The sequence below is a fragment of the Scyliorhinus torazame genome, chromosome 1, assembly GCF_047496885.1.
Source record: "Scyliorhinus torazame isolate Kashiwa2021f chromosome 1, sScyTor2.1, whole genome shotgun sequence".
In the NCBI taxonomy this organism is placed as follows: domain Eukaryota; kingdom Metazoa; phylum Chordata; class Chondrichthyes; order Carcharhiniformes; family Scyliorhinidae; genus Scyliorhinus; species Scyliorhinus torazame.
In genome coordinates, this window is record NC_092707.1 from 379,109,579 (window position 1) to 379,124,595 (window position 15,017).

Below are 15,017 nucleotides of genomic sequence, written 5' to 3' on the forward strand. Positions count from 1 at the left end.
TATCTTTCTTCCTCACAGGAACATGCCTGTCCTGTATTCCTTTCAACTGACACTTGAAAGCCTCCCACATGTCAGATGTTGATTTGCACTCAAACATCCGCCCCCAATCTATGTTCTTCAGTTCCCGCCTAATATTGTTATAATTAGCCTTCCCCCAATTTAGCACATTCATCCTCGGACCACTCTTATCCTTGTCCACCAGTACTTTAAAACTTACTGAATTGTGGTCACTGTTACCAAAATGCTCCCCTACTGAAACATCTACCACCTGGCCGGGCTCATTCCCCAATACCAGGTCCAGTACCGCCCCTTCCCTAGTTGGACTGTTTACATATTGTTTTAAGAAGCCCTCCTGGATGCTCCTTACAAACTCCGCCCCGTCTAAGCCCCTGGCACTAAGTGAGTCCCAGTCAATATTGGGGAAGTTGAAGTCTCCCATCACCACAACCCTGTTGTTTTTACTCTTTTCCAAAATCTGTCTACCTATCTGCTCCTCTATCTCCCGCTGGCTGTTGGGAGGCCTGTAGTATACCCCCAACATTGTGACTGCACCCTTCTTATTCCTGATCTCTACCCATATAGCCTCACTGCCCTCTGAGGTGTCCTCTCGCAGTATAGCTGTGATATTCTCCCGAACAAGTAGCGCAACTCCGCCTCCCCTTTTACATCCCCCTCTATCCCGCCTGAAACATCTAAATCCTGGAACGTTTAGCTGCCAATCCTGCCCTTCCCTCAACCAGGTCTCTGTAATGGCAACAACATCATAGTTCCAAGTAGTAATCCAAGCTCTAAGTTCATCTGCCTTACCCGTAATGCTCCTTGCATTAAAACATATGCACTTCAGGCCACCAGACCCGCTGTGTTCAGCAACTTCTCCCCGTCTGCTCTGCCTCAGAGCCACACTGTCCCTATTCCCTAGTTCTCCCTCAATGCTCTCACCTTCTGACCTATTGCTCCCGTGCCCACCCCCCTGCCATACTAGTTTAAACCCTCCCGTGTGACACTAGCAAACCTCGCGGCCAGGATATTTATGCCTCTCCGGTTTAGATGCAACCCGTCCATCTTATACAGGTCACACCTGCCCCGGAAGAGCTCCCAGTGGTCCAGATAACGGAAACCCTCCCTCCTACACCAGCTGTTTAGCCACGTGTTTGTCTGCTCTATCTTCCTATTTCTAGCCTCACTGGCACGTGGCACAGGGAGTAATCCCGAGATTACAACCCTCGAGGTCCTGTCTTTTAACTTTCTGCCTAGCTCCCTGAACTCCTGCTGCAGGACCTCATGCCCCTTCCTGCCTATGTCGTTAGTACCAATATGTACAACGACCTCTGCCTGTTTGCCCTCCCCCTTCAGGATTCCCTCTACCCGTTCGGAGACGATAAGTAACGATAAGTCCGAATACAGGAGGGAGATAGAGAACCTAGTGTAGCACTAGGGCAGCACGGTAGCATTGTGGATAGCGCAATTGCTTCACAGCTCCAGGGTCCCAGGTTCGATTCCGGCTTGGGTCACTGCCTGTGTGGAGTCTGCACATCCTCCCCGTGTGTGCGTGGGTTTCCTCCGGGTGCTCCGGTTTCCTCCCACAGTCCAAAGATGTGCAGGTTAGGTGGATTGGCCATGGTAAATTGCCCTTAGTGTCCAAAATTGCCCTTAGTGTTGGGTGGGGTTACTGGGTTATGGGGATAGGGTGGCGGTGTGGACCTTGGGTAGGGTGCTCTTTCCAAGAGCCGGTGCAGACTCGATGGGCCGAATGACCTCCTTCTGCACTGTAAATTCTATGAGTGGTGTGGCGACAACAATCTCTCCCTCAATGCCAGCAAAACTAAAGAGCTGGTAATTGACTTCAGGAAGCAAAGTACTGTACACACTCCTGTCGGCATCAACGGGGCCGAGGTGGAGATGGTTAGCAGTTTCAAATTCCTAGGGGTGCACATCTCCAAAAATCTGTCCTGGTCCACCCACGTCGCGCTACCACCAAGAAAGCACAACAGCGCCTATACTTCCTCAGGATACTAAGGAAATTCGGCATATCCACATTAACCCTTACCAACCTTTACAGATGCACCATAGAAAGCATCCTATCGGGCTGCACACAGCCTGGTATGGTAACTGCTCGGCCCAGGACCGCAAGAAACTTCAGAGAGTCGTGAACACCGCCCAGTCCATCACACGAACCTGCCTCCCATCCATTGACTCCATCTACACCTCCCGCTGCCTGGGGAAAGCGGGCAGTATAATCAAAGATCCCTCCCACCCGGCTTACTCACTCTTCCAACTTCTTCCATCGGGCAGGAGATACAGAAGTCTGAGAACACGCACGAACAGACTCAAAAACAGCTTATTCCCCACTGTTACCAGACTCCTAAATGACCCTCTTATGGACTGACTTCATTAACACTACACCCTGTATGCTTCATCCGATGCCAGTGCTTATGTAGTTACATTGTATATGTTGTGTTGCCCTATTATGTATTTTCTTTTATTCCCTTTTCTTCTCATGTACTTAATGATCTGTTGAGCTGCTCGCAGAAAAATACTTTTCACTGTACCTCGGTACACATGACAATAAACAAATCCAATCCAATCCAATCTGTCTCAGTTTTGCAACCCTTGCCCAAGAAAAATTTATCAGCCTCTGTTTTAAAATGTTCAATGGACCCAGCTCAACAGCTTATTGGGGGAGTGGGGCCCAAGTTTCCACTACCCTATGAATGAAGAATTGCTTCCTGATATCACTGCTTTGTGGCTTTACACTGCTTTTCAGGTTAATACCCCATTGTTGTGGACTTCCCAAGAGGAAATAGTTTATGTCTATTTACTCTATTATTCCATTAATTACGTGAAACATCACCATTTGATCATCCCTTCATCTGATAAATGCAAGGATATATATGTCTTGTTTATGCAACCTGCCTTTATAATTGAATCCTTTTACCCCAAATCTGTGCTGTACACAAGAGGCCCTTCCCGAAGTGTGGTGCCCAGACTGAATGCAGTACTCCAAATGTTGTTATAGCTGTAACATAAATTCCATTCTTTGTGTTCCAGCATTTTTGAGATGAAGGTCAACATTCAGTAATATTTTAAATTAGTTTTGTGCTTTTCCATTTGCTTTTACTTATTTCTGTAGTTGAACCTCTAAATCTCTCAATTTCTCCATAGTTCCATTTAGAAGATACTCTGGCATCATGCAGTCAGCTTCGCAGTGAAGCAGTGCAAGCAGGGGCAAAAAGGAGCAGAAAGGCAAAACTTCAAGGCACGAGAGAGAGATGGAAAATTACGTCACTCTTTAAAAGTGACGTTAGTGATCGGCAGGCAGATGATTGGTGGATGATGAGTGTTTGTTAGTCCCTGTCCTACAGGAAAGACTGTTCTCCAGTTGTCTTGGTCCCTGCCGCTGGGCCAAGATCTCCCTCCAATGGGACTATGTGGTGGTTTGTGTGCAACGACCACCCCACGTTAAAATAATCCACGCACAGGCATCTTCCACCCCAACCCCACCCAAATTAATTTCGGTACCTGGAACATCAGGACCCTTATGGACAACACCAACAGTAGGCGGCACGGTGGTGCAGTGGTTGACACTGCTGCCTCAAGGCCCTGAGGACCCAGTTTTGATCCAGGCCCTGGGTACATGTGGAGTTTGCACATTCCCCCCGTGTCTGCCTGGGTCTCACCGCCACAACCCAAAAAGATGTGCAGGGTAGGTGGATTGGCCATGCTAAATTGCCCCTTAATTATTTTTTTAAATATTTTTTAAAAATGGACAACACCAGCAGTAATGGCCCTGAACATCGCACCGCCATCATATCCCGGGAACTCCAGCGCCAAAACATTGACATCGCCGCCCTGAGTGAAACACAACTGGAGGAGACGGCTAGCTTAAAGAACAAGATGGCGGATACACCTGCTTCTGAAAAGGCAGACCAGAAGAAGAACGTCGGCTCTATGGGGTCGGCTTTGCCGTGAAAAAAACAAATTGGTCGGACATCTCAATGTACCCTCCTGCTGGGCGAGTGAACCCTTCATGACCCTACAGCTCACACTGGCCCAGCAGCAACACATCACAGCCGTCAGTGCCTATGCCCCAACCCTAGATGCAATGGACGAGACAAAAGAGGCATTCTACTCCAGCCTCGACCAATCGCTGTCCCGCATCCCAATGGGAGACGACCTTTGGAAAGGCGTGTTAGGCAGGAAAGGCATGGGGGAAAAAAATGCCAATGGAGTTCTCCTCCTGACAAAATATTTAGAACATGACCTAGTCATCATGAACACCCTGTTCCACCAGAGGGACAAGCAGAAGACCTCGTGGCACCGCTCCTGCTCTAAGCACTGGCACCGTCCAAGCAACGGACCGCAAAGATGTCCGCAAACACAGGCCACCGACTAATCCGCTCTACCATCTCCATCAGTTAGGCCCCAAACCAGTACAGGCAGAAAACTCTCTGCCACAGAGACTCAATGGAGCTGCACTCAAAGACCCTGAGATGAAAGAGCTACTCAGTCAGTACCTCACAACAAACCTGACGATGACCAATAAGCAAGAGCCTCAGAATGCCCACAGCGCCTGGTGTGCCTTAAAAGTCACCATAGTCAGCACCTGCAAGGTGACCCTCGGGATATCGACTAGGAAACACCAGGACTGGTTCAACAAGAATGATCAGGAGATTCAGGATCTCCTTGACTGCAAACGCAAGGTGTTCCTGAACTGGCAGCACCACCAAAACTCGAGTGAGAGGAAACAAGCATGCAGGCAACATGGTAGCACAGTGGTTAGCACAGTTGCTTCACAGCTCCAGGTTCCCAGGTTCACTGTCTGTGTGGAGTCTGCACGTTCTCCCCGTGTCTGCATGGGTTTCCTCCTGGTGCCCCGATTTCCTCCCACAGTCCAAAGATGTGCAGGTTAGGTGGATTGGCCAAGATAAATTGCCCTTGGTGTCCAATAAGGTTAGGTGGGGTTACTGGGGTATGGGGATAGGGTGGAGGCGTGGGCTTAGGTGGGGTGCTCTTTCCAAGGGCCAGTGCAGACTCGATTGGCCGAATGGCCTCCTTCTGCACTGTAAATTCTATGATTCCAGGCAACTGAAGGCCAAGGTGCAACAAAGAACTCACAAACTAAAGAACAGATGGTGGGTGGAAAGAGTGCAGGAGACTCAGCAATTCACTGACAACCATGATATGTGCGGCGTTCTCAGCACAGTTAAAACCAGCTGAGGTCCGAGAACCCAGGGACCCACCCCTCTGAGAGCCAAAAACGAGAGGTGCTCATCAAAGACAGCGAGGCAGTCAATGGCCGCTGGAGAGAGCACTTTGAAGACCTCCTCAACCAAGATACAGCCTTCCACACAAGTGCCCTCGATATCATCCCACAACACGGTACCCGCCACTATCTCGGTGCAACCCCAACTCTCCATGAAGCCGAAAAAGCCATGGATTTGTTTAATGTCACGTGTACCGAGGTACAGTGAAAAGTATTATTCTGCGTCCAGCTCAAACTGATCATTTGTACATGAAGAGAAAATACGTAATAGGGCAACACAAGGTATGCAATGTAAATACATAGACATCGGGTGAAGCATACTGGGGTGTAATATTAATCAGATCAGTCCATAAGACGGTCATTTAGGAGTCTGGTAACAGCGGGGAAGAAGCTGTTCTTGAACCGACAGCTGAAAAACAACAAGGCCTTTGGCGCAAATGGAATCCCCGCAGAAGTACTAAAATGCGGCGGAGATGCAGTTTCAACAAGAATCCACAACCTCATCACCCTTGTCTGGAAGGAAGACAGCATGCCGGGTGATCTCAGAGACACCTTAATTGTGACTATCTTCAAGAAAAGAGACAGGTCTGACTGTGGAAATTACAGAGGGATTTCCCTACTCTCCACCACAGGAAAGGTCACCATGAGAATCTTCCTCAACCAACTCCTCCCAGTGGCTGAGGAGCTCCTCGCTGAGTCTCAGTGAGGCTTCCACACATCAAGAGGCACAATGGACATGATCTCCAGCATGTGGGAAATCCAGGAAAAGTGCAGGGTGCAGTATCAAGCTCTGTACGTGGCCGACTTCGATCTCGCAAAGGCCTTCAGCTCTGTCAACAACAAAGGATTGTGGAACATCCTCCTCAAATGTAGCTGCCCGCAGAAATGCGTCACCATTCTCCACCTGTTGCACAATGACATGCAAGCCTTGATCCTAATCAATAAAACCACCACAGACCCAATACGTGTGAAAACTGGGGTCAAACAGGGCTGTATCATCGCACCAATGCTCTTCTCCAACTTCCTCACAGCAACACTACACCCCATCATCCTAAGTTCCCCAGTGGACTGGAGCCTAAGCTACTGGACAAGCGGAAATCTATTCAACCGCCGATGTCTTCAGGTCAGAATGAAGATGACCCCAACCTCTGTCATCGAGCTGCAGTATGCAGACGGTGCCTGTGTATGCGCACACTCAGAGACTGAGCTACTATCATCAACACATTCACCAAAGCATATGAGAAAATGGGCTTCAGACTAAACTTCTGGAAACAAATGTTCTCTACCGGCCAGCTCCTGCTGCACAAAACTGACCCCCGAACATCAAGATCCACGGTGAGTCCCTGGACAATATGGATCATTTCCAATACCTCGGCAACCTCCTCTCGGCATGAGAAGACAGCATTGACTCCAATGCGTCAGTGCAGTCTTCAGACCCCTAAAGAACAGAGGGCTGGATCCTCTGTTCCTACGTCTAAGTGCTGACGCCAAGGGAGGATCGTGGTGTTCCACGCTGGAAAGATCAGCGCCACACCCGCAACGATTCCACTACCGGTGAGATGCTAGCACCGGCGCCACGTGAAACAGCCGCGGAACGTGTAAAATACGGTGGGAGAAACGGCAGGTACGTGCTGGACATGCGAATGGCTGACGAGCTGCAGCTGCACGCATGCCTACAACCCCCAAACATGCACTGATCGCGCCGGAAAAGATGTCGTTGGTTGTGCTGGACTGCGTACCCATCCACCCCGACCCCACTGGCCAGCGGCACGCTTTTGGCAGAGTGTGGTGGTGCTGGACACTGTCCCCATGCCCTCTCTCTCTTCCTCTCTCTGCAGCCGCAATGCTAGGCTCATGACCGTTGAGACCACACGTGGCCCATGCCGTCGGGAACTCTGCCCATCGGAGGAGGAATGTCGCGGTGAGCCCAATAATGATATTCAAATAGGATTGCGAATGCGCACGGCAATCGTCTTGATGATGCCGATTTGGAGGGGATGGACCATCACGACCCGGCGTCAGATCGACACTTGCTGCAATTTCAGCATCGGGAGCTATTCTCCGCCCGTTCCTGATTTTGGCGTCGGTCAACAGAGAATCCCGCCCATAGTGTTTGATGACCAAGACCTCAACTCTAGCAGCAAGCGCATGGTCTACAGAGCAGCCATGGCCCCCGCCCTCCTGTATGCATCAGAAACTTGGACAATGTACAACAGACACTTCAAATCCTTGGAGAGATATCACCCAAGGTTGCCTCTGCAAAATCCAGGAAATCCACTGGCAAGATTAGTGCCAATGTAAGCGCCCTCTCTCAGGCCAATGTCCCCAGTATCGAGGCACTTGGCACACTCGACCTGCTGCGATGGGCGGGCTACACTGTCTGGATGCTCAATACAAGATTCCCAAAACTAGTATTCTACACCGAGCTCCGGAATGGCAAGCAATCAGTAAGAGGGTAGAGGAAACACTACAGGGACACTCTGAAAACTTCCCTAAATAATTGCAACATCCCCATCGACATGTGGGAGTCGCTTACCTTAGAATGCACAAACTGGAGAAGAAGCATCCACAAAGGCGGCAATCATCTCGAGCATCACAGAGTGGAGCACGTGGAGGCCTAGCATAAACAGTGGAAAGAGAGCGTAGAATCCTAGCGTCCCACCCACCCACCTCATCAATCACCACCTGCCAAACCTGTAGCAGAGTCTGCGAATCCAGGACTGGACTATTCAGCCACCGCTGAACCCACCTCCCCGGCGTGGAAGCAAGTCATCCTTGACCTTGAGGGCCTGCTCAAGATTCTGATCTATTTTTCTCAGCTCCAAAGTGGGATGATCCCATGAAAATTCTGTTATATTTATTTTTAATTCATTTCTTTTTACAGTTTTTCCTGCATCATTTGCTCACCCTAGGTCAGGTAGTAGACCTGCTTCACCCCTTCCAACAATTTTAATGCAATAGTGGCCTTAGAAATCAGGGACTCATTCTCTTCGATCTTTTTTCCTTCCCTGTGCATAAGGTCTTTGACTCCCCTTGCCACCCCCTGAGCCTGAGGGTGTGATTCAGCAGCCTTGTCGCATCCGACTTGGTGTTGGGGCGAGGTCATTGAATCTCGCGAGAGGCTTCGCAAGATTTGTGACGCTTGAAACTGCTCGCGAGATTTAACAAAATCTCATGAGACGTTTCGATCTGGATCTTACCCTTACTGGGCATGACCTAGATCTGCATATTCCCATTATGCTCATTTAAATATGCATTTACGGGTTTCTCCCAGTGCCTGGGAGATCTCACCAGGGCGCTATTTCGCACTGGCTTCCACAAACGTGGGCCAATCATAAATGGCATATGGGGGGAGGTGGTGGGATCACCCAGGTCATTAGAGACCTCCGGGTGGTCGGGAACAGGGCAGGGTGGCACCTTGCTCATTCTCTAGTACCTTTCGCACTGCCCGTCTGGTACCCTGGCAGCGCCACCCGGGCACCCTGACCGGGGCACTGCCACGGTGCCAGGCTGGAAGTGCCAGGGTGCCCGGCTGCCAGGTTGGCACTGCCAGGAATCGTACAGGGGAGGCCTTACCAGGTTGAGGGGGTGAGGAGGTGTTCCCTGTGAGGGGGTGTTTTCCATTGAATCGCGCCATGAGTGGGTGAGATTAATCTAATATGCTCAATTCCTACGTATTGTATTGAAGTAATGTTCATAAATTGTATGCATTTATTGTATTTTAAGTTTCACAATTATGGCATCTCATTTTATGTAAATTCTTCTTTTTTGATGAACTGTTGTGTTTCTGTTTTTAACAGAAGAAGATGTCAGAATTCCAGTTGAGGATACAGATCCTAGTGTTCCTCCTGAAACGGTATGACTGACCTGCACCTTGTAAACCTTCCCAAGGGCTTGAATGACGAGAGTGTGTGAATAATGATCTTTTTAAAAAAATATATTTTTATTTTCCAGTTTCACATTTTCTTTGGAATTTACACCCCACCAACAAACAGTAAACGGTAACAAATACAATGTCAATCCCCTTATTAACTACAACGATCCCGTCCTCCCACCACCCCCCAAACAACGACCCACCTGACAATATAAGCATCAAATAAAACTAAACCTCCCAAGGTGGGAAAAAAAGGGAAAAAGAAAAAGGAATCAAGAATCGCCTATGGTCACCATTGACATATACAGTCCACCCCCCAACCCCCCCCTTCCCCCCCCCCCCCCCTAATATTCAACGTCATCCAATCCCCGAAAGAGTACCGTGAATGACACCCATGAATTGTAGACACACCCAACCCCCTTCCCAGACTCCTCCCCTCCACTTCCTCTTGTAAACTCCTCCCCCCAACCTCAGTTCCTTCCCCCAACTTTTCACCCCGGCTAGACTCACCAAAACCTGTTCACCAGGCTCCGATGGCCGCAGCCCCTCCCCTCACCTCACTCCCGTTCACTGGTCGGCTTAAACCTGGCCAGCGTGGAGGCCATTGCCCGGGTCTCCTTCCTCCTTCTCCGGTCCCAGGAAAACCAAGTAATCCCCTTTAGCACACAACCCCCGCATACACACCCAAGCCCCAAAGAACCATCATTGCAAATGAAAGTCCCATCTCTTCCCTTGTCCAAATATATACAGCGTCGACTCGTTTAATACATACACCAACACGCAGTGAAAAAATAAAGTTACCTGAGGCTACATCGGTACATGACCATTTCTCAATTCTCCCACAGTCCTTCTGCCTTTGCAAACTCCTTCACTCCTTCCGCCGTCCCAAAATAAAAGTCCTTGATATACTATGCCGCACTGCACCTTGCTGATGTACAGTGCCTTCTTCACCCAGCTGAAGGCAGCCCGCCTCCTCGCCAGCTCCACCGTAAAGTCCTGGTATATGCATATACCAGCTCCAGCTCACTACACCACCCGCTTCTGTTTTGTCCAGCACAGGACTTTCTCCTTCACGCTATACCTATGGAAACACACAGTTACTACTCTTTGCGGCTCACTCGCCTTTGGTACAGGCCTCCACGACCGATGAGCCTGATCCAGTTCATATCGGGAGGGATTGTTCCCCCTCCCCCAATAGCTTCGCCAACATCGTGGCAAAATACTCCGTCGGCCTCGGGCCTTCCACCCCTCTGGGCAGACCCACAATCCTCAGATTCTGTCGCCTGGATCTGTTTTCCAGGTCTTCCATTTTGGCTCGCAGACCCTTGTTGGTCTCTATCACCCTCCGCAACTCCTTCCCCATCGAGGTGAGTTGATCACTGTGCTGCGATAATGCCTCTTCCACTTCCCTCAGTATCTCACCTTGCTCCCACACCTCCGCCGCTGCGCTTGATACTGCCGTCCTCACCAGGGCAATCGCCTCCTCCACCAGCACTTTCAATACCGCCCCCATTTCCTTCTTCATCGCTTTCATGTGTTTTGTGAACTGTTTTTCAAGTTCCACAGCCATCACCTTGGTCATTTCTTCTGCTGTGAGCGATGCGGCCTCCCCTGGTGCCCCAGCCTCAGCTTTCCTTACAGTTCCTGCCTGACGTTTCCATTCACCGGCGGACTTTCGTTAACCCCCTTTTTCACGGCCATTTTTCTCCCAAACTTGGACAATTTTCCTCCCTGTGCCTTCTTACAGCCTTTTCAGCCCCCGTTGCCCCTGGGACCGAGCGTTAAAACTCCGTAATTTCTATTCCCGAGAGGGAGCCCTCCAGTGTGCGGCTGCCGTCATCGGAAGTCAATGGTGTATTTGCTTATTTAATTTGCTTGCCTTGACATTGAATCCTCAGGTTCTTTAATTTTGCAGCCAACAGCCACTTTAACACATAAAATTTGCATCTACATTATTGTGGCGGGGATAACGTACTTCAGGTATGCTTTTACAAGAGTGAAACAATAATATTAATAACTCTTCAAACTTTTTGTAACAGTGAAGATTCTCATTAACTCAAATCAGTGGTGCAACATTTACCAAAACATATCTTGAATGCTTGATGTGGTAATAAACCACTGTTAGACTTCCTGGGCGGGATTCTCCGCAATCGGCGGAATGTCCGCCGACCGGAGCCAAAAACGGCACGAATCAGTCCGGCATCGCGCAGCCCCAAAGGTGCGGAATTCTCCGCATCTTGAGGGGCCGAGTCCTCACCTTGAGGGGCCAGGCCCGCGCCGGACTGATTTCCACCCTGCCAGCTGGCGGGAAAGGCCTTTGGTGCCCGCCAGCTGGCGCGGAAATGACTTCGCCGTGCGGCGCATGCGCGGGAGCGTCAGCGGCCGCTCACGGCATCCCCGCGCATGCTCAGTGGAGGGGGTCTCTTCCGCCTCCACCATAGTGGAGACCATGGCGAAGGCGGAAGGAAAAGAGTGCCCCCACGGCACAGGCCCGCCCGTGGATCGGTGGGCCCCGATCACGGGCCAGGCAACCGTGGGGGCACTCCCCGGGGCCAGATCGCCCCGCGCCCCCCCCAGGACCCCGGAGCCCGCCCGCGCCACCTTGTCCCGCCGGTAAGGTAGGTGGTTTGATTCTCGCCGGCGGGACAGGCATTCCAGCAGCGGGACTTCGGCCCATCGCGGGCCGGTGAATCGCCGGGGGGGCCCCGCCAACCGGCGTGACGTGATTCCCACCCCCGCCGAATATCCGGTGCCGGAGAATTCGGCAACCGGCGGGGGCGGGATTCATGCCAGCCCCTGGCGATTCTCCGACCCGGCGGGGGATCGGAGAATCCCGCCTCCTATCTTTTTCTCCATTTACAAAGTTGGAATTCCTCTTACTTTCTTCTTTTTCCCCTCATGCAGATATAACTGGACCAATCTTGTCCCTTAATTGGGTACTCTAAATTTATTTTTAAAAAGCTTCGTCACATTGCTGACTTTCAGTTGTGCGATAATAACAATGGGACTAAGCTTTTTAAAAATAAATTTAGAGTACCCAATTCTTTTGTCCAATTAAGGGGCAATTTAATATGGCCAATCCACGTACCCTGCACATCTTTGCGTTATGGGGATGAGACCCACACATACACGGGGAGAATGTGCAGAGTCCACACGGACAGTGACCTGAGGCCGGGATCGAATCCGGGTCCTCAGCGATGTGAGCAGCACTGCTAACCACTGCGCCACCGTGCCAGCTAACCATGTGACAAAGCTATTCATGACTTTCCCCTCCATTCCCTATGGAAACATATACAGCAAATTTCAGTTTTACAACAACACAGATTAATCCAGGAATTGAGGCGTGAATAGCGGGATTGAAATTGAGTAGGTGCAATATTGTTGGGGAATTTGACTGCCAGATTTTCTACAAAACAGCAGTAACCACTTCAATAGTAATCTATTGGTTTATTGGTTATGGAATACTTGGTACAACTTGAGAATATGAACCGGTCCTATATACATGCAAATTCTTCATTACTACACAAAAAAAATAAGATCAGTATTCTTATTTCCCAATTTTAATCCGTTTCCAACTGGCTATATATAATCTTTGATCGGCTTCCTCAAAGGCTAAATTGAAGATTTATGCTTGGACCACTGTGCCAAGCTCATGTTGCACAGAAGCTTCTAGTTTTCATAATATGGACAATGCAAGTGATACTTTTGAAAGTCAAAATACAGTCCCTTTAAAATAATATTGTCTCTCAAAATAAAAAACATTAACAGATTAAGGAATTATCACATCACTGCTGGGAAGGAGGTGATAAAATTCACAGTTGTTTCCTATCCACTGCCAACATTGTCCTCGGTGTAGGAAAGTTTGCCTTCTGGTTTATCCAGTGTGATGACAATACTACAGCTAAACATTTGATGGTGGAACCTGTAACCATTGTTACATAGGTCACAGCATTTCTGATGGCAGGCTTTCTTGCCCCTACACCCGAAGAGTCGATGGGGAACTTGTATCTGCCGACCTACAGCCATAGGTCGGCAGATATGAGCCATTTAATGCTCTGGGGAACTTTAATTGGCTGGACTTGAGACTTCCAACCTTTACTCTGGTGGAAGTCCTTTTCAAACAATTGCCAGTCTATCTGATTGGCCAGCGGTTCTGTAGTCCAGCAGCACCTATGGCAGCAGTGACCAGGACTGGGACTATAAGCAGTTCACATATTCTAATTCCCAGATTCCAGGACCAGATAAGTGCAGAGGTGGGGATCTCATGGCAGGGAAGGGATATGAGGCCCATGGGGTGGAAGCGTTGATGGAGAGGCCAAGGAGAAAGAGAGCACCCCCAAGGTTGGGGGGGGGGTTACTGTGGGAGGAAACCAGAGCACCCGGAGGAAACCCGGAGAGGAGAATGTGCAGACTCCGCACAGCCAGTGACCCAAGCCGTGAATCGAACCTGGGACCCTGGACCTGTGAAACAACTGTGCTAACTACTGTGCTACCGTGCTGCCCATATGGAGGGGCCTTTCAGGGAGGTGCTCCCTTCCCATCCAAGGCACAAGCAGGCTAATCTGCTGGGCTTCTCCCTACCTCCTGAACTCCTCCCCCTGCCTCAAAATTGGGACTGAGTGGGAAGCAGTCTTTAAATGAGCATTAACTAACTCATAAATAGGAGGCAAGCTACCCTACTTTTTGCATGCCTTGCGTAAAATTGTAGACTGGTTGAGAGTGGGCAGGAGAGTGGCGGGTAGGTCACCTAGGTAATTTTACAAACCCCACCCCACAGTTGTAAGCCCTCTGGATGTGGACTCTTAAACTCTGCCTATAATTCTATTTGCTTCTGTTGTAAAGGTGGATTTGTTTTTTGTCATGTGTACTGAGGTACAGTGAAAAGTATTTTTCTGCAAGCAGCTCAAATAGATAATTTAGTACATGAAAAGAAAAGAAAAGAAAAAGAAAATACATAATAGGGCAACACAAGGTATACAATGTAAATACATAGACACCGGCATCGGGTGAAGCATACAGGAGTGTAGTATTAATCAGGTCAGTCCATAAAAGGGTCGTTTAAGAGTCTGGTAACAGCGGGGAAGAAGCTGTTTTTGAATCTGTTTGTGCGTGTTCTCAGACTTTTGTATCTCCTGTCCGATGGAAGAAATTGGAAGGAGGAGGGATCTTTGATTCTGCTGCCCACTTTCCCAAGGCAGCAGGAGGTGTAGATAGAGTCAATGGATGTGAGGCAGGTTTGTGTGATGGACTCGGCTGTGTTCACGACTCTCTGAAGTTTCTTGCGGTCTTAGGCCGTGCAGTTGCCATACCAGGCTGTGATGCAGCCAGATAGGATGCTTTCTATGGTGCATCTGTAAAAGGTGGTAAGAGTGGAATTTCCCTGGTTTCCTGAGGAAGTACAGGCGCTGTTATGCTTTCTTGGTGGTAGTATCGACGTGGGTGGACTAGGACAGATAAGATCTGATTATTTTTTTGTTAAAAAAACTTCCCTCATGTAAAAAAAACTTCCCTCATATTAACAATAAATTGTAAATTTGTGTCTTAATGCTTTTATCTTTCTGCTTCCACAGATTGAAAAATATCCTATCCAAGCTACACATCACAGTATTTCTACTAAAGGTATCAACTTTTGACTCGTGAATACAGTATACAGCTTCAGAATTTTCACCCAACCTATCGTTGAGACAGGCGTAATGCATCATGTGTTGTGCTTTTACTTGAAATGAAAGCTGCCTTTTTTTGCATGATGGCCAATATATACAATACTGTTACTTTGTGAGATACCCTCAATTACAACTCAAGAGAGATGATTGGTAATACAAAGGCTTTAATTAGCAGAGAACCAGACAGCTACCGAGAATTGTGCTCACTGTACGCTGC

General features: G+C 49.2%; 1 protein-coding gene across 1 annotated transcript in view; it reads left to right on the forward strand.

The window, feature by feature from the left end:
• edaradd (EDAR-associated death domain) overlaps nt 1-15,017 on the forward strand; it is a 146,641-nt gene that overhangs the window by 54,396 nt on the left and 77,228 nt on the right. Inside the window, exons 2-3 of the mRNA XM_072512122.1 lie at nt 9,064-9,119; nt 14,708-14,756. Coding sequence (XP_072368223.1) covers nt 9,064-9,119; nt 14,708-14,756 — 105 coding nt within the window. The remainder of the gene's footprint in view (nt 1-9,063; nt 9,120-14,707; nt 14,757-15,017) is intronic.